Source organism: Xenopus laevis, chromosome 5S, assembly GCF_017654675.1.
Source record: "Xenopus laevis strain J_2021 chromosome 5S, Xenopus_laevis_v10.1, whole genome shotgun sequence".
Classification (NCBI taxonomy): Eukaryota; Metazoa; Chordata; class Amphibia; order Anura; family Pipidae; genus Xenopus; species Xenopus laevis.
The window spans coordinates 57,003,645-57,024,373 of record NC_054380.1 but is presented as its reverse complement, the minus strand read 5'-3'; the positions used below and the strand labels follow the sequence as shown (position 1 = coordinate 57,024,373).

The 20,729-nt window shown below is 44.3% G+C and overlaps 2 protein-coding genes across 5 annotated transcripts in view; one reads left to right on the top strand and one right to left on the bottom strand.

The window, feature by feature from the left end:
* The window catches only part of trappc3l.S (trafficking protein particle complex subunit 3L S homeolog), a 73,788-nt gene that overhangs the window by 44,662 nt on the left and 8,397 nt on the right, over nucleotides 1–20,729 (top strand). The gene's annotated exons all lie outside the window — the stretch shown is intronic.
* Nucleotides 33–18,944, bottom strand: LOC108717924. 3 transcript variants are annotated; one of them, XM_041564597.1, is made up of 4 exons: nucleotides 17,463–18,944; nucleotides 5,537–6,774; nucleotides 4,308–4,480; nucleotides 33–998 (listed from the first exon to the last, which is right to left on the bottom strand). In XM_041564597.1, exons 2-4 carry the CDS (start codon nucleotides 5,617–5,619, stop codon nucleotides 418–420), a joined length of 837 nt encoding a protein of 278 aa, XP_041420531.1. In that variant the 5' UTR covers nucleotides 5,620–6,774; nucleotides 17,463–18,944; the 3' UTR covers nucleotides 33–417. The 3 variants fall into 3 exon arrangements, 2 of the variants coding, with proteins under 2 accessions (XP_041420531.1, XP_041420530.1); XR_001935929.2 differs by lacking the exons at nucleotides 4,308–4,480; nucleotides 5,537–6,774; nucleotides 17,463–18,944 and adding an exon at nucleotides 1,832–4,301; XM_041564596.1 differs by lacking the exons at nucleotides 5,537–6,774; nucleotides 17,463–18,944 and having other exon boundaries at nucleotides 4,308–4,722.

Sequence of the window (20,729 nt, the reverse complement as noted above, 5' to 3'; positions counted from 1 at the left end):
ATTTCAATTAAATAAAAACACAAACACATGAATAGTGGCAAAATCTGTGGAGGTCACGTTCTTTATTTACAAATTCACAAAGGACTAGGCACCCCTGACCCACAGCTGCGGCTCCTATCATTTCCTCTGGGCCTCCGCCCATACCTTTACCGACTTACAGGGAGCAGAGATTCAGGGGCAAAACGCACTCTGTGACCTACGGTTACCCATCCTCTTGCTCCCTATCATGTGCAATAGTGGCGCTAACCCAGCCTCTCAGCTGAACTCAGACAAGACCGTGCAGTCTCAGTCTGATCCACGCTAGTGACTCTCCAAGGGTAGGCCTGCACTGTAAATCTCACCATTTCCGGAGCCGTGCTGACGCCACCCACTGGAAAAATAGGGAAGGGTGCCTACTATCCTTTTTCCATGGCCCACCTATCTGGCCCGCGACCTCCACCATTCCTCCACAAAATCACCAATGTTTTTCAAAAACAAATCCAAACCCTCTCGTGATAAATGCACTCTATCGTATCTATAAAGACCTCTTTGCTTGTATTTTATATTTTCATGCCTTATTATCCCATTACCGGAGGAATACATGATTTTGTGCATGGCTCTGTTTACTTTCTTCCTTGCTTTCTCCACACCTTTAGGGTAAATTGCTCCTCTCCATTCTCCCCTTTGTATAATGTCCGACCATGCTATCTTCCCCACCTTCGGGTTTCCTATCACCTCCTCCATATCTTGTCTCATGGCCTCTATTAGTGATGGAGTCTTTCCCACTGTCAAGTCATTTCCTCCTGCATGTATCACTAGCAGATCAACAAATTCACATTGCCGGAGGGTAGAGACCAACCTACCTTTCAATTGTTCCCACCTCATACCTCTCCAGCCCAGCCATGCAGTCTTCATGTTTTCCTCCGGTAACCCCCATTCTTGCCCTGCTGCATGTCTGCTTGCCCAATAAACAAATGAATGGCCTATGATCACGATTCTGCAAGGAGTTGTACCCCCTGCTGAAAAACACGAATTAACAGACATCAACCACAGTTATACTCCTACTCCTTCCCTTTTACCTGTCGAATATATTTCTTAAACACTCTCGACCTCCATCTCCCTAGGTCTTTTATTCTTTCCTCCTTATCTCCTCTCATTGCGGCCTCCGTTGCCGCCCCTATCCTGAAAGAATGCGACCCGAACTTACTTGGGTCCCAACCATTGGCCACCACTGCCTTCTTTAACACTTGCCTAAACTGAAAAGCTGAAATAGGAGATAAATCCTCGTGTATCAAAAACCACTGAACTCCCGCTGGCCTTACTCTCATGTACTCTTTTACTGCTCTCACTGGGCACGCTACCCCTACTGTTTTTTCAATCCTAACCCATTTTCCCCTACCCAACTGATCCGTTTTTGACTTAGCAATGTATACTAAAACCTCTTCCTCCTGTACAACAACATGCTTAAGCATTAAACCCTTCCCCAGTGCCTTCTTAGAAGGAGGCACTAGTTCACTTATCCTAAATGCCCCCCCAAATGCCAACGCACAAGTTGCTCTAAACAATATACACTCAAATTTGTTCAAACAAACTGTTTCTAATGACCTCAATATCAACTGTAACCTACGCTCTATTATTGGTTCCCTTTTATCTATTCTTGTTCCTTCCACCCTTGCCCATCCTTTCATTATTTTTCTTACTACTGGGGAATGGGTTATGTCTATCTTCCCGTGTGCTATAGAAAAATGAGCAATTGCTGCTAATGCTGTACTTGCCCCCGCTTTTGACCTTCCTTCTTTTCTTAACTCTGTTAGAAATGCTAACAATACATTCACATTTTCATCGTTCTTACCATCCTTGCAGAATAGCTGCGATCTTTCCCATTCCCTTTTGTAGGTAGAAACAGTTTTTTCTGATACCGACCTTTCAAATAGATCTTCTAGGACTGGGTCACCAACTGCCACAGATTATCAGGGCATGCATGAGCTATTTTTGACGCATTCGGTGCCAGTTTAAAGAAAATATCCCACTTTTCCCTTGACAGTGCATCTGCTAATGTGTTTTGCACCCCTGGGACATGTTGTGCTCTAAAGGATATATTAAATTTCATGCACACCAGCACTAAATGCCTCAATAAGCGAATGACAGGCATGGAATCTGACGACAAGTTGTTCACCGCATAAACTACTCCCATATTATCAGAAAGGAACTTAATTGCCTTATTTTCCAACTCTTTCGACCATAACTCTAGCGCTACCAAAATGGGGAATAATTCCAGCAAAGTTAAGTTTTTTGTCAAACCGCTCTCCTGCCATGCCCGCGGCCACCTTGCCGCACACCATTGTCCTGCCAAGTAAGCACCAAATCCAATACTGCCTGCCGCATCCGTAAGCAACTCGATTTCCTGATTAGCCTGAACCTCCTTTCTCCAAAAACGAATTCCATTAAAATTCTCTAAGAAACTATCCCATACCACCAAATCTTCCCTCAAATCCTTTGTAACCCTTATTTTGTGAAAAGGCTTCTTAATTCCTGCTGTAGATTTCTCTAGCCTCCTATTAAAAACACGACCCATTGGTATGATCCTACAGGCGAAGTTCAACAAACCCAGGACCTTCTGCATGTCCCTCAAGGCTACCTTATTTGCCGATAACACCGCCCTGACCTCCTGTCTCATCTTTTTAACCTTGTCCTTAGGCAACCTGCACTCTTTAGCCTCTGTGTCTATTTCAATTCCCAAATACATCAATCTTGTGGTTGGCTCTACTGTTTTTTCCTCCGCCACAGGCACTCCCAGCTCCCTTAGCAACTGCAAAAATATCCTCAAATTATTCTTACAGATATCAGATTGGCTAGGTCCCATAATTAGGAAATCATCCAAATAATGTGCTGTAGCTCCGTTCCTTGTCCTTCTATCCAATTCCCAATGCAAATATGTGCTAAACATCTCAAAATAAGAGCAAGAAATGGCACAACCCATTGGCAAGCAAAGATCAACGTAAAATTCTCCTTGAAAACAACAACCGGTTAATTTAAAGCTGTCTGGATGCAAAGGTAACAACCTGAATGCGGATTCAATATCCACTTTTGCCAACAATGCCCCTCCCCCTAACTTCTTCACTTCCTCCAATGCCTCATCAAATGATTGATATTGTACCCTACACTGCTCCTTATCCAAGGCATCATTAACCGACCCCCCTTCTGGGTATGACAAATGTTGTATCATTCTGAACTTCCCCGTCTCCTTTTTCGGTACTATTCCCAATGGTGACACCACCAAATCTGCAATAGGCTTCTCACTAAATGGGCCTGCCATCCTACCCAAACCTACTTCCTTCTCTATCTTTTGTTTCAGTGCCTCTGGATGATTACTAGCTGATTTTAAATTTTTTACTTTCCCGTTTGGCGGGGGGGGGGTTAACACTGGTATCCTAAAACCTTCTATAAAACCTTTTTCCAAAAATTCTGCTGTCTTCTTGTCTGGAAAATTTGCCAACGCCTCACTTAGCCTTTCCGTCTGAATTGGCGTTTCCGCTCTTCTGTGTAGCTGCTCGAAAGGGCTGCCTAAATCCCTGATTATCCCCCTTCTTCAAACAATCACCTACAACATGCGAAGCTCCACATGATAAACATGCATGCTTAAATTTGCACGCGAATCCCCTACTACATCTCCTCTCATTGTACGCAAAACATACATTCCTCTGTTTAAATGCAGATCCCACTTTGACACTGCCAACTGCGTTACCTTCCTTGGACACCCATCTAGTCCACAAATCAATATCCTTCTGCCCAAAAGACAACATCTTACAACTGACTATTTTCTTCCTAAAAGCTCTGTCATAATCAAACCAGGATGACCCCTTGTAAAACAAATATGTATCCACTATCGTATCCATATATTTTATCACATTCAAGCACTGCTCTGGTTGCTTCTTTAAATACACACTAGCAAAAACGAAAAAACCCCTTCAACCAATCAAAAATAGACTTCTTTCTGCCCTTTTCAACTGTTTTTTCACCCTCCTCTTTGGACTGCACCGCCTCCCTCGTTATCTCATATATATCCACAAATTTCCCTGCTTCTATATTTCTCACTACCTTTCTTGGCAAATGAGCAGATGTGTCCGTTAAAGCACAAGCATATGTGTCTGCTGCCCCCATAACCGAACCTACTACTCCGCTTCCTTGTACTATCTTCCCCCCTTTCTCCCCCATACTCTTTCTAAAATACCGCTTCATGACTGCTAAAAATTTCTCACTCTCTGTCCCATTCTCTGAGTCCTCTGAATCTGTTTCAGAATCAAAAGCATTTTGCTCATTCAACTCACCAACAGATGCATCTCTGACCCCTCCTGCCGCTCTTACTTCCTGCGAAACCGCCACCTCCTTCTGTGCCGTTTGCCCCGCTCCACTTCCATGTCTCCGAGAAGGTCCTGCTTCTTCCATCCTCATTTCTTTTTCCTTCCTCCATTGCCGCCAGCTCTCCTCCTCTTCTCTATTTCTGAAATAGAAACTCGGCATCCCATTACCATTGTGCTTATAATCCTCCCACTGACTAGCCCTCCCTCCCCTCACCCATTGCCTGCTTATGGGAAAAAATTGCATCTCATTCACATATGCCTGTTCATCTTGCCCACCATAAAAATCATAATCCCTTTCCCAACCCCCAAAACCATAACCATCCCTGGCTGAGACCAGTTTGCGGAACATTGGGACTGGCCCCCTCCCGAACCCCCCATTGCCCCGAGGTCTGCTCCCCCTGAGCCTGGAGCTCCCCCCACCTCTTGCTGCTGGACCCACCCTACTGTGGGCCATGCTGCTGCTGGTGGTTGCTGCCTCCATCCCCCATTCCCCCTCGTCCCTAATGTACCCTCCCCAGCTGCATCCCTCCCCCTCTTCCACCCACTCACAATCCCCTTCCTCCAATGCCACTCCCTCCCTTTGTGGGCCGGGATTACCCATCACCGTCTCCCTTATGTTGGGGCCTGAACAACCCTTTAAACCCTTAATCCTGCTGGGTGCCTTGTGCCTGCCATGGGCCGTGGACTTGCTTGGGGGCCGTGGTCCTGCTGGAGCACCCAATCCTGTTGGGGGCCTTTTGCCTGCTGGGGGTTGTGGGCCTGCTAGGGGCCGTGAACCTGCTGGTGGCCGGGGTCCTACTAGTGGCCGTGGGACTGCTGAGGGCTGAGGGCCTGTTGTGAGCCATGGGCCTAATGGGGATTTTTGGCCTATTATGAAGGTTGGGCCCGTTGTATGACTTGGGCCCCCTGAGCGGTTTGGGCCCGCTGGGTGGTTTGAGAACGCTGGGTGGTTTGGGCCCACCTGGGAGTTTGGCCCTGCCTAGGAGTTTGGGCCTACCTAGTGGCTTGGGCCTACCCGGTAGTTTGGGCCTACCTATTGGCTTGTGCCTGCCGGGGGGGCTTGTGCTGGGCTTAACGTGTCCCTCCCCCTCTCCGGTTCCCGCTGCTCCGCCCCCCCGTTCCCCGTTCCATCCCCCCCCCGTTGCTGGGTCCGCTCCCCTCCAGTTCCCCCCCCCTGAACCCTCTTCAACACTCACCGAACCTTCGCACGAACTCTCACCGGGAACTCCTGCCTCTTCGCTGACTTGCCGCCGAATGCTAGCCGAATCTTCCTCACCATCGCTTCCACCGTCGAAATCCCGCTCCCAATCTCGCGACGCCCCGGACAAACCAATCACTTCCGCATCTTCCCCGCTGGCGATCAGTCGTCTCTTCTTCAGCTGCGGAATGGAAAATCTTACCCTGCTCTCTTCTCCTAGCGAAGGCTCCCCTGCTGCTCCTGGATCTTCCCTGAACCTGTGGGGCCTGAGAATCTTCCTCTTCCCTAAAACAAAAGTTAATGCCCGCTCTCCTGCTCTGCTTCTCCTTTTAACCCCTAAACCACCCCCACGGCACTCCCCTCAGCTCCCTCCTCCCGCCCCCCTTTTTCCCGCCGCAACTTACTAGCCCATTGTTCTAGCCAAAAGGGGGGTGGGAGGGGTAGGAGTGAGTGAGTGCCTCTCAACCCGTACAAACCAGGGGGAGGGGGCCCAGCCTAACTTCATTCGGCCCCACTAAGGGCCTCTTTCCCACAAGGGGAAGTCCACCTTGAATAACCATCAATGCAGTCAGTCTTTCAGTCTATCTGAAGATTTATTTTCCCAGACAGCGTTTGCTGTGACAAACACCAACAAATCCTGGGCTTTGAACAGTGGTTTACATTGGGTTCTCTAACCCCACTAATCTCTTGTTGGCTGGTCTGTATAATTCAATAGCCTATCTCTCTTACCTAGAGTGAGCTCCACCTGTCCTGTCACATCTGCCTAAAATTACTGGAATGATGCATAGTTAAATTAAGCTCTTTCTCTATGTAAGTTTCAAAACATGTCCCAGAAATATACTGTAGAAAGGTCAGCATTGCCGCACAAGCCTCTTAGTTTGGTGCAAGTAGTCAGAAATAAAGGCACTGCCGAAGTGGCCAATATTATAGACAAAAAATATAAAAACTGACACAGTACTCAAATTTGTAAATGCAAAGATTATAGTATATTATATAAAATCATACCGCAGCCCAAAGGGCGAAGTTTCGGGGTATACAGACCCCTTTCTCAAGCCAAGGGCACAAGTAGAATAACAAACATTAGTCCACATAGGTTTATACAGAGCAGCACAGGAAATTGCATCTAGGAAATTACATCACCACTGGTAATCCTCTCACATTAACCCCTTAGTTGCTCAAGATTGTCCATAGAAATGAATCCCCATTCAACGTTAGTCCGCTGCACACCCAAACCAGCTAAAAGAGAAAAAAACAAAAAATAGAAAACAGTGAAACTAACAGATGAGTCATCATAGAAACACATATAGATTATAGTCTTTATTAAGGCCATTAGGGGCCGATGTATTTAACTGGTGTATTTAACCTCCACGTCTGGGTGGGTACACATTCTAGGACCATATATTTTAGATCTGTATCTATGTGGCCCTTTTCCACAAAATGTCTTGAGACTGGTAACTTCACTTTGTCTTTCCTAATTGTATATCTATGTTGGGATATCCATGTTTTTATCTGTAGCGTGGTCTCCCCAACATAAAGGAGACCATAGGGGCAGATCAACACACAAATTCAGATAAACAGGTATAATATCCCTATATATGTACTGTATATATAAATCTGCTAGAAAGTGCCAGAGTCTGACTGAGTCACCCTATCCTCTAGTGTATTTACTCCTTGTGGGAGGCTCTTGACTGTTTGGTTTCCACAATCCAATGAATATGAGGTAGGAAAGTGGAAGTGAGGAATGTGGGTCATGTGAATAACTGGTTAGTAAGAGACAAATATAGAGTGATTAGTATGAACAGAGTTATTATCCCCTGTGGAGCTTTAATCTGACAGTTTTTAAGGCAGCAGATGCCCTAATGGGTTGGGTTCAGGGTTCTGGACATTAGATTATAAGGCAGTACTGTGAGAGTTGGTATGCTGTGACAGGATATCTGATGTGTGAGCACCACCCATTAAAATGACAGTTATTAGAATACATTTCATCAAAATGGTCTTTTTTCCCAAACTCCTATACCCATTACAGATGTTACCGTACCACGGAAATTCAACAGACCAAAAACAACTAAACCAATCATTTAGGACCTTTATTTGGAATAGAAAATGTCCAAGAATAAGCCTTTTCAAATTACAGCAACCCAAACACTTAGGTGGAACAAACTTCTCCAATCTCAAAGAATATAATTAAGCAGCCCTTCTTCGATATGTGGGAGATTGGATTCTCAATAGAGACCTGTATACAACATTGCCCTAGACCACTACACAACTGAACACTATTCCCTCAACTACATACTCCACACACCTATAACCAATATTTCACCGCAATTAAGTAACAATCCCTTATTTATAGACACATACAAAGCATGGCAAGCGGTAAGGAATAAACTAAAATTATCGTCACATATCTCTCTAACATGGATAGGTAATAAAGACTTTCCGATAGGTATATGTAATCCGGTTCTCTTGCAATGGAGGGAGAACGGACTACAAAACCTCTATGATATAGTAGACATCAACCATGTAGTACTGTCTCGGGAAAAAATTATAGAAAAATTCCCATTCACGATATCACATATATTTTTAAGCTTTCAAATTCTCCACTTTGCAAAACAGGCAATTAAACAATTACCTGACAGAGATAAAACCGATCCCTTTAATAAAGTATGGAAAAACAAATACACAAACAAGCAACATCACAAATATATCAAATAATTAGAACAGTACTTGAAATAGAAAACGAACAAAGACCAAACTTCACATGGACCACAGAAATTTCAAACACCACAACTCTTGAAATTCTTAAACAACATACAAACACCATGAAGCTACTTCCAGTTAGTAGATACCAGGAAATGAATCTTCAGATACTACACAATTCATACCTAACTCCACTCAGGAGATATAAAATTTGTAATCTGCGATCTGACAACTGCCTCAGCCACTCCCCTAAAGAAGATCTAATACATAACCTGCGGTCATGCCCAATACTGCAAAATTTTGGAAAGAAGTAACAGACTACAGTGCTCAGATAACTGGTAAACCTCTCCACGTGCAACTAGAATGGGAAATCTTTAGCAATTGCACAGTCTATACACAACTAACAAAGATAGAAAAGAACTTGATGGGAAGACTGGCGGCAGCAGCCAGGAAAGCAATACTGCAATACTGGCTAAATACAGACTCTCCATCCATAGTGATAGTAAAACAAAAACGACACCATCTTACACATGGACTGGTTAGAAGCAACGATCAGAAAGGAACAAAACACAGCCACATTTTTTAACATATGGACAACATATATAGCATCTCTCCCACAACAAATCAGACACTTAACAGTTTATACATTCAGATACACATCATGGTATGACACAGCATTATTAACCCTTTAAGTGCCAGCAGAATTTCACATTTTGGTTACGCGAAATGCCAGCCGTTTTTGAAACATTTTGTGCTCTCTCACTTTAGGGGCATTTTCTAAGGGGAAACCTATAGTTTACCTAGGAAAACTATACATTGTTTTTTTCGGGAGAAACTGAGCTTTCTAAATCTGCCTGAGTTTTCATGTATTTCCACCTGTGCAAAAAAATTTATAGTACTAAATACAAAAAAAAATGAAAAATTTCCATTTTTCATCGTATATCAATTTATACCAGAAAAATATTTCATGTTACGGATGAAAATCCAACTGATTTGGAAAGCCTTATGTCTCTCGAATGTGCCAATACCAGATATGTATAGTTTTAGGGAGATTTAGGATTTCTGTACAGCAAAAACTCCCGGCAGTATATTACCGAATTTTGAAAGCACTAAGGCAGAAAATGGCATGCTTTAGATTCCAAGGCAAAAAATCCTGAAACCGTAGGTTTACCCCAGAAAACCATACATTTTTGAAAAGTACACATTCTGCCGATTACAAAATGGGTAACTATGTCTCTCTACTCCCAACTACCAAACATAAAAGCTTGTCTGAACATAGCGGTTTTTCAAAAAAAAATTCAAAATTCTGAAAAATCATTTCAAAGGTTTTATTTTGCTGCTCCGCATATCCCAAACTATATTAGGTACCAAGAAAAAGCACCTGAAATATGATTGCCAGGGGTCCACTGAACAGTTTGATACCCATTATGCATAGGTTTACCAAAGTATCTGGCATTTAGAGACACAATATGAAGTTAGCACATCCAAATTGTTCAGGACTTTACTTCAGCTACTGAGAAATCAACACATTGACTGCATTTTCTGTGGGGTAAAAACACAGAAATATATGTTTACCCCCCAAACCCATATATTTTTGGAAAGTACACATTCTACTGAAGCTAAAATGGGTACCCATGCCTTTCTGCTCCAAACTACTGAGTCGCAAGGCTTTCCCAAAATTGTCGGTTTTGGTGAAATATCTGAAAATTGCCTCAAACCTTCAACTTCCCAGCACCATATCGCCCATGTATCATTACGTACTAAGAAAAAGCACCCTAAATATGATTGCCAGGGTTCCTCTGAACATTTTGGTAGTCATTGTTCATAAGTTTACCAAAGTATCTGGCATTTAGAGGCCCCAAAATGAAGTTAGCGCATACAAACAGTCCCGTGGGTAACTTCAGCAAATGAAAGATCAACACATTGACTGCATTTTTGTGGGGTAAAAACACAGAAATATATGTTTACCCCCCAAAACCCATATATTTTTGGAAAGTACACATTCTACCGAATCTAAAATGGGTACCCATGCCTTTCTGCTCCAAACTACTGAGTCGCAAGGCTTTCCCACAATTGTCGGTTTTGGTGAAATATCTGAAAATTGCCTCAAAGCTTCAACTTCCCAGCACCATTCACCCATGTGTCATTATATACTAAGAAAAAGCACCCTAAATATGATTGCCAGGGTTCCTCCAAACAGTTTGGTGGCCATTGTTCATAGGTTTACCAAAGTATCTGGCATTTAGAGGCCCCAAAATGAAGTTAGCGCATACAAATAGTCCTGTGGGTAACTTCATCTAATGAAAAATCAACACATTGACTGCATTTTTGTGGGGTAAAAACACAGAAATATATGTTTACCCCCCAAACCCATATATTTTTGGAAAGTACACATTCTACTGAATCTAAAATGGGTACCCATGCCTTTCTGCTCCAAACTACTGAGTCACAAGGCTTTCCCAAAGTTGTCGGTTTTGGTGAAATATCTGAAAATTGCCTCAAAGCTTCAACTTCCCAGCACCATATCACCCATGTGTCATTACGTACTAAGAAAAAGCACCCTAAATATGATTGCCAGGGTTCCTCTGAAAATTTTGGTGGCCATTGTTCATAAGTTTACCAAAGTATCTGGCATTTAGAGGCCCCAAAATGAAGTTAGCGCATACAAACAGTCCCGTGGGTAACTTCAGCTAATGAAAAATCAACACATTGACTGCATTTTTGTGGGGTAAAAACACAGAAATATATGTTTACCCCCCAAAACCCATATATTTTTGGAAAGTACACATTCTACAGAATCTAAAATGGGTACCCATGCCTTTCTGCTCCAAACTACTGAGTCGCAAGGCTTTCCCACAATTGTCGGTTTTGGTGAAATATCTGAAAATTGCCTCAAAGCTTCAACTTCTCAGCACCATATCACCCATGTATCGTTATGCACCAAGAAAAAGCACCCTAAATATGATTGCCAGGGTTCCTCCGAACAGTTTGGTGGCCATTGTTCATAGGTTTACCAAAGTAACTGGCATTTAGGGGCCCCAAAATGAAGTTAGTGCATACAAATAGTCCTGTGGGTAACTTCAGCTAATGAAAGAGCAACACATTGACTGCATTTTTGTGGGGTAAAAACACAGAAATATATGTTTACCCCCCAAACCCATACATTTTTGGAAAGTACACATTCTACAGAATCTAAAATGGGTACCCATGCCTTTCTGCTCCAAACTACTGAGTCGCAAGGCTTTCCCAAAGTTGTCGGTTTTGGTGAAATATCTGGAAATTTCTCTCAAAGCTTCAACTTCCCAGCACCATATCACCCGTGTGTCATTACGTACTAAGAAAAAGCACCCTAAATATGATTGCCAGGGTTCCTCTGAACATTTTGTTGGCCATTGTTCATAAGTTTACCAAAGTATATGGCATTTAGAGGCCCCAAAATGAAGTTAGCACATACAAATTGTCCTGTGGGTAACTTCAGCTAATGAAAAATCAACACATTGACTGCATTTTTGTGGGGTAAAAACACAGAAATATATGTTTACCCCCAACCCCATATATTTTTGGAAAGTACACATTCTACAGAATCTAAAATGGGTACCCATGCCTTTCTGCTCCAAACTACTGAGTCGCAAGGCTTTGCCAAATTTGGCGGTTTGGGTGAAATATCTGGAAATTGCCTCAAAGCTTCAACTTTCCAGCATCGTATTGTCCATGTATCATTACCAGCATAAAGCATCCTAAAAATAAACATAGGGGTCTACTAAACAGTTTGATGCCCAATGTGCATAGATATACCAAACTATGTGGCGCACAGAGACCCCCAAATGACAATATGTATAGACATTTTCACCGCTGACGCGCTGGCTGCTGCAATATAACCACCCGGTGTGTGTATTATGCAACATTAGACCACCTAACAGTACAGAGACCCCAGAAAACCATATATTTTCAGAAAGTACACATAGGCAAAAGGATCCCCCTACCCCCTTTCGATTGTGTTTACCACCGACCTAATAAAAACACAGAGACTTGTTATGGTGGCAAAATCTGTGGAGGTCACATTTTTTATTTAACAATTTTATATTTAAAGGACTAGGTACACCCTGACCACCAGCTGCGGCTCCTATACTCGTGAAGAACATGGGACTGCTGCCCATACCGTAACCAAACGTTTTAAGGGAGCAGGGATCATGGGGCAGAGCGCCCTCTGTTGACCAACGAGTAGCCCATCCTCCTGCTCCCCCATCATGTGCAATACTGGCGCTAACCCAGCCTCTCGCATGACTCAGACAAGACCATGCAGTCAAAGTCTGCTCCACACTCGTGACTTCCCAAGGATAGGCCTGCACTTCACTGAAAACCATCCATCTTCCTGGAGCCGCACTGATGCCAAAACCTAGGAGCCGCAGTTGTGTCATGGGAGTACCTATTTGACCAACACAGATAATGGTACCCCAGAGGAAGGCAAAAAACTCAGGTGCTTTCAGCCAATTAGCAGCCTGATGAAAAAATTCCTTCCTGACCCCTTCAAGGCGATCAGTTGCGAGAACCCTGGAGCACCGTCTTTTGTATACTTCTTCCTATTGACCTGGGCTGGGAGGGTGGGAGAAAGAAAAAACAAAGTTATCTGTCTTGCTGCCACTTTGCCTCTCCTTAAGAACCCCTTCCTGGCTTACAGCCCCCTGGCCCGGCCCTCCAGCCCGCCCCCTTTTTTCCCGCCGAAAGTCCTGGGCCATTGTTCTACCCCCAGCAGGGGGGGGGGCTGAGAGGGACCGAAACTACACGTTCTCATCTACAGGGGGGAAGGGACCCTGCCTAACTTCACATCGGCCTTATGCAGGCCTCGTTCCCCCTAGGCAAAAGGATCCCCCTACCCCCTTTCGATTGTGTTTACCACCGACCTAATAAAAACACAGAGACTTGTTATGGTGGCAAAATCTGTGGAGGTCACATTTTTTATTTAACAATTTTATATTTAAAGGACTAGGTACACCCTGACCACCAGCTGCGGCTCCTATACTCGTGAAGAACATGGGACTGCTGCCCATACCGTAACCAAACGTTTTAAGGGAGCAGGGATCATGGGGCAGAGCACCCTCTGTTGACCAACGAGTAGCCCATCCTCCTGCTCCCCCATCATGTGCAATACTGGCGCTAACCCAGCCTCTCGCATGACTCAGACAAGACCGTGCAGTCAAAGTCTGCTCCACACTCGTGACTTCCCAAGGATAGGCCTGCACTTCACTGAAAACCATCCATCTTCCTGGAGCCGCACTGACGCCACCCAATGGAAAAGAGAGGGAAGGGTGCTACCTATCCTTTTTCCATGGCCCACCTAATCCTACCGCGACCTCCACCATTCCGCTATAAAGTTCCTGATATTTGCCCAGAACAAATCCAAACCTTCCTCCGTCAAATGTACTTTATCCTTTCTGAAAAGCTGGGTTTGCCGATACCTTATATTGTCATGTCTAATTACCCCATTACCAGAGGAACACATGAGTTTGTGCATGGCCCTGTTTACTTTTTTCCTGGCTTTCTCAATGCCCTGGGGGGAAATGGCTCCGCGCCATTCGCCTCTCTGTATAATGTCTGACCAAGCCACGCCCCCTACCTTGCTGTCTGCCATTAATTCTTCAAGGTCCTTCCTCATGTCCTCTATTAATGCCGGGGTCTTTCTTGACGTAAGGTCATTTTCCCCTGCGTGTACTATCACCAAATGTATGAAATTGTACTTTTGTATTGTGCTATGCAACCTACCTCTCATTTGTTCCCACTTCATACCTCTCCAACCCTGCCATGCAATCTTCATGTGTTCCTCTGGTAACCCCAACTGCTTGCCTGCTGTATGTTCTCTTGCCCAAAAAATGAATGAGTGGCCTATGATCAAAATGTTGCAAGTAGTCTTAACTTTTGCTGCAAAATTAAATGAGAAGACGGATTAAGTTCACTACTCCGCTACATTTATGGGGCGTATGTATTTTTTGTATGCCTTGGATTGCCATCTCCCTATCCTTTTTATCCTATCCACCATTTCTCCCCTCATTGCTGCCTCCGTTGCTGCCCCGATCCTAAAGGAATGTGATCCAAATTTCTTAGGATCCCATCCATTCGCAATTACTGCCTTTTTTAGCACCTGTCTAAACTGGAATGCTGACATGGGAGTTGAATCCTTGTGAATTAACAACAGTTGCCCCTCTGCTGGGCGCACCCTCCTGTAATCCTGCAAGGCCTTGACAGGGCATGTTATCCCTGACGTTTTTCCTATGCCGACCCATGTGCCCTTACCCAACTGATCTGTTTTTGATCTGCGAATGTAAACTAGCAACTTTCCTTCCTGCATCCGAACCTGATGATGCATTAAGCCTTTATCTGTTGCCTTCTTGGATGGAGGAACCAATTCACTTATCCTAAAGGCTCCCCAAAATGCCAATGCAAAAGCTGCTTTAAACAAAATGTATTCAAATTGGTCTGAACACACCTTCCCAAGTGACTTCATTATCCTTTTTAACCTGTTTTCCACTATGGGCTCTCTCTTATCCACCCTGGGACCCTCAACTCTTGCCCATCCCTTCATTATTTTCCTAATTAATGGGTCATGTGTTATATCCTGTCTACCCTTTGTTATGGAAAAATGAGAAATTGCGGCTAATGTGGTGATGGCTCCTGCTTTTGACTTTCCTTCTCTATACAGAACCATTAAAAATGATAGCAGATCTTTAATGCCTTGATCATTCTTACCGCTTTTGCAGAATAGCTGCCATCTCTTCCATGCCTTTTGTAGCTGGAAAGAGTCTTTTCAGATATAGCCCTTTCGCACAATTCTTCTAAAAGGGGGTCACCAGCTGCCACAAATTATCAGGGCACACATGAGCGGATTTTTCTGCATTTGGAGCAAGCTTAAAGAAAATCCCCCACTTTTCCCTGGACAAAGCGTCTGCTATGGTGTTTTCTATCCCGGGCAAATGCTGGGCTCTGAATGATATATTGAACTTCATACAAACTAATACAAGATGTCTTAGAAGCCCAATTACTGGGGTTGAGTCTGATGACAGGTTATTCACAGCATGAACCACTCCCATATTATCAGAAAGGAACTTAATTGCCCTATCCTTCAACTCTTCGGCCCATAGCTCTAGTGCTACCAAAATTGGGAATAACTCCAGCAATGTCAAATTCTTTGTTAAACCTTTGTCGTGCCAAGCTTGTGGCCACCTGCCTGCACACCATTTTCCTGCCAAATAAGCCCCAAAACCCATGCTGCCAGACGCATCTGTGAGCAACTTTACTTGCTGATTAAGCTGTGCTTCTGTTACCCATAACCTCACACCATTAAAATTTGATAAAAAACTGTTCCACACTCTCAAATCCGTTTTCAAATCCTTTGTGACCCTTATTTTATGGAATGGTTTCTTAATCCCTGATGTGGATTTCTCCAACCTCCTGTTAAAGATGCGGCCCATCGGTATTATCCTGCATGCAAAGTTCAATAAGCCTAGAGTTTGCTGCATTTCTTTTAGTGACACTTTAGCCGATGATGCTAATTTCCTAACTGCTTGCCTGGTTTTAACTACCTTTTCCTCTGGAAGCCTACATTCTTTGGCCCTTGTATCTATCTCGATACCCAGGAAAGTCAACTTTGTGGTTGGATGCACCGTTTTTTCCTCTGCCACTGGCACACCCAATTCCTTCAACATGTGCAAAAATATTAATAATGTGTCTTGACAAATCTCCGAGTGTCTGGGCCCCATGATCAGAAAATCATCTAAATAGTGAGCTATAGCTTTGTTGCCTGTTCTTTTATACAATTGCCAATGCAAATAGGTACTGAAAGTTTCAAAGAATGAACAAGATATTGCACAACCCATGGGTAGACATAGGTCCACATAAAATGCTCCCTGGAAATGACAACCTGTCAACCTAAAACTTTCTGGATGTAAGGGTAAAAGCCTGAATGCAGATTCAATGTCCACCTTTGCCAACAAAGCCCCCTTTCCTTGACTCTTCACTATTTCTAAAGCCTCATCGAACGACTGATACTGTACTTTGCACTGTGCCTCATCTAAAGCATCATTAACTGATGCTCCTTCCGGATGTGAAAGGTGCTGTATCATTCGAAATTTTCCTGGCTCCTTTTTTGGGACTACTCCTAGAGGTGACACCACTAGCCCCTCTATAGGTGAAACCTCAAATGGACCTGCCATTCTCCCTGCTTTTAACTCCTTGTCAATTTTTTGCTTTAATATTCCTGTATGACGACTAGCTGATTTCAAATTCTTAAAAATTTTGCTAGGGGGAGGGGAATGTAAAACTGGGATCTTAAAACCTTCTAAAAAACCTGTTGCTAGAAAAGATGCTGCTTTTTTATCCGGGTAACTTGCTAATGCCTTACTTAGCCTGCCCGTCTGAATTGGCGTTTCCGCTCTTCTGGTAAGCCGCTCAAAAAGGCTGCCTGTTTGCCTGCCCATCCTTCTTTCTATTACATTCGCTCACCGCATGAGAGGATCCGCATGTCAAACATACATGCCTAAATTTGCAAGCATAGCCCCTAGTACACCGTTTCTCATTGTATGCAAAACATATATTTTTTGGTTTGACTGCATAAGGTGCTTTATAGCTATTGCCAGTTGAACTATTATCCTTGGACACCCATCTTGTCCACAAGTCTATATCCTTTTGTCCAAAAGACAAAACCTTGCTACTCACTATCTTTCTCCTGAAAGCCCTATCATAGTCTGACCAGGAAGAACCTTTGTAAAACAAATATGTATCAATTATTGTATCTATATACTTTATTATGTTCAAGCATTCTTCTGGTTTTCTTTCTAAGTACACACTTGCGAAGACCAAAAAACCCTTCAACCATTCAAATATTGTTTTACTCCTCTTCCCCTTCTCCTCTTGTTTCACTCCATCCTCGTTTGCCTGTACTGCTTCCCTCGTTATGTCATAAATGTCGACAAATTTTCCAGCCTCAATATCTTTCCTAACTTTCCTCGGCAAATGATCTGCAGTTGCAGTAAGTGCACATGCGTAAGTATCTGCTGCCCCAATTGGAACCATAGACTGCGTACTTTCCTTTGTTTTTTCTACCCCCTTTTCCTGCACTTTACCTTTAAAATATTTTTTAATTAATGCTATGATCTTTCCCCCTTCTGCTTCACTATCCGACCCATCAGAATTAGAGTCCATATCAGAATATACATTCTTTTGTAAATTCAACTTACCCATAGTAGCCTCTCGTGTAGATACTTGGACCAGGAACCGCATCACCATTTCGTTCTGACTGCCCAGCTGCACTGGATGATGGCCTCTCTTTTCTTCTTTGCCATCTTGAAGGTTCTGCTTCCCTTTCTTGCCTCTGTTCTCTCTCCCTTCTCCATTGCAACCAACTCTCTTCTTCTTCTCTATTCCTAAAATAGAAACTCGGCACACGATTAGTACTATGACCTGTGTCTTCCCAATGCAGATCCCTCACAGGTCTCCTTTGGTTATGCCACTGCCTGCTTGCAGGAAAAAATTCCACATCATCCTCATAATCATATTCGTCGACGACATAGCAAGAATCCTCCTCCTCTTCCCAGTTATCGAAATCGTCACCCCTGTACAAATGGGGCTGGGACCTCTGGCTTGGTGGTTGGGGAAGCCTGTGTCCCCCTGTTCCCCTGTGCCTGGAACTCTCCCCCCTTCCCCCCTGGGGAAATGGGCCTGTGGACCTGTACGAGGGCCTAGTTGGGGTGGACTCTGCCTCCATCCCCCATTCTCCTTCGTCTGAGCCGTAGGGGTCTCTGTCCCTGTTCCCTCCCCCACTGGGGAACTCAATGTGGGCTGGTGAAGCGGAAGGGCCTGCTCTGGGGCGAGTCTGCCCCCCCCCGTGTGGTTTCCCCCCTGAGGGCCTACCCCCCCTCTTCCCCCCTTCCCGCTGCTGGGCCTGTTTGCCTAGGGGCTCTGCTGCCCCTAGGGGTTTGGTTGGTGGGGGTGGGGTCCCTGTGGCGCTCCTGGTGTGTCCCAGGATTTGTGCCCCCAAGCGTGCTGCCCCCAAGCCTGCTGCCTCTTACCGGACTCTCGGCAGTGTGATCCGACTTGGCTTCCTTACCTCCAGCCGCAGTGACGTCACTGAAGTCTCGCGATGACTCACGCACTTCCTGGTCTGCGCCTCTGCCGTCTTCTTCCGACCTGCCTTCGACGTCTTCTTGCCGGCTGCTCCTACCTTCCCCTCCAGCGATGATGCCGTCCTCCCTTCTGCGTATCCTGCAGGGGCTTCTTCCCTGGGGAGAGAACGTTACCTTCCTCTTGGCTCCGGAGCTGATGACCGAAGCTGCCTCACCTTCTTCGCGGAACCTCTGAGGACGCAGGACCCTCCTTCTTGGCGCACCGATTCTTCCCCTCTTCACTTCCATCTTCCAGCGACGCTTCAGTGCAGCTTCAGGTAAGTGTTCTAGAAAGAAAAAACAAAGTTATCTGTCTTGCTGTCACTTTGCCTCTCCTTAAGAACCCCTTCCTGGTTTACAGCCCCCTGGCCCGGCCCTCCAGCCCGCCCCCTTTTTTCCCGCCGAAAGTCCTGGGCCATTGTTCTACCCCCAGCAGGGGGGGGGACTGAGAGGGACCGAAACTACACGTTCTCATCTACAGGGGGGAAGGGACCCTGCCTAACTTCACATCGGCCTTATGCAGGCCTCGTTCCCCCTTCTGACGAATCCAATATGGGTAAATAAGTGTTTCTACTGCAAACTGCCAAACTGCAAAGCAATGCTGAACATAACGTTTTTTATCAAATTTCTGAAAATTGTCACAAAGCTTGAATTTTACCCCATTATATGCCCCACATTTCGTAACTTATCAGCATAAAACATCCTAAATATGAACGCCAGGGGTCTACTGAACACTTTGATGCCCAATATGCATAGATATACCAAACTATGTGGCGCACAGAGACCCCCAAATGACAATAGTGTATATACATTTTCACGGCTGACGCGCGCTGGCTGCTGCAATATAAGCACCTGGTGTGTGTAATATGCGACATTAGACCCCCCTAACAGTACAGAGACCCCAGAAAACCATATATTTTCAGAAAGTACACATTCTGACGAATCCAATATGGGTAAATATGTGTTCCTACTGCAAACTGCCAAACTGCAAAGCAATGCTGAACGTAACGGTTTTTATCAAATTTCTGAAAATCGTCACAAAGCTTGAATTTTACCCCATTATATGCCCCACATTTCGTAACTTATCAGCATAAAACATCCTAAATATGAACGCCAGGGGTCTACTGAACACTTTGATGCCCAGTATGCATAGATATACCAAACTATGTGGCGCACAGAGACCCCCAAATGACAATAGTGTATATACATTTTCACGGCTGACGCGCTGGCTGCTGCAATATAAGCACCTGGTGTGTGTAATATGCGACATTAGACCCCCCTAACAGTACAGAGACCCCAGAAAACCATATATTTTCAGAAAGTACACATTCTGACGAATCCAATATGGGTAAATATGTGTTCCTACTGCAAACTGCCAAACTGCAAAGCAATGCTGAACGTAACGGTTTTTATCAAATTTCTGAAAATCGTCACAAAGCTTGAATTTTACCCCATTATATGCCCCACATTTCGTAACTTATCAGCATAAAACATCCTAAATATGAACGCCAGGGGTCTACTGAACACTTTGATGCCCAGTATGCATAGATATACCAAACTATGTGGCGCACAGAGACCCCCAAATGACAATAGTGTATATACATTTTCACGGCTGACGCGCTGGCTGCTGCAATATAAGCACCTGGTGTGTGTATTATGCAACATTAGACCCCCCTAACAGTACAGAGACCCCAGAAAACCATATATTTTCAGAAAGTACACATGCTGACGAATCCAATATGGGTAAATAAGTGTTTATACTGCAAACTGCCAAACTGCAAAGCAATGCTGAACATAACGGTTTTTATCAAATTTCTGAAAATCGTCACAAAACTTGAATTTTACCCCATTATATGCCACACATTTCGTAACGTATCAGCATAAAACATCCTAAATATGAACGCCAGGGGTCTACTGAACACTTTGATGCCCAATATGCATAGATATACCAAACTATGTGGCGCACAGAGACCCCCAAATGACAATAGTGTATATACATTTTCAAGGCTGACGCGCTGGCTGCTGCAATATGAGCACCTGGTGTGTGTATTATGCGACATTAGACCCCCCTAACAGTACAGAGACCCCAGAAAACCATATATTTTCAGAAAGTACACATTCTGACGAATCCAATATGGGTAAATAAGTGTTTCTACTGCAAACTGCCAAACTGCAAATCAATGCTGAACGTAACGGTTTTTATCAAATTTCTGAAAATCGTCACAAAGCTTGAATTTTACCCCATTAAATGCCCCACATTTCGTAACTTATCAGCATAAAACATCCTAAATATGAACGCCAGGGATCTACTGAACACTTTGATGCCCAATATGCATAGATATA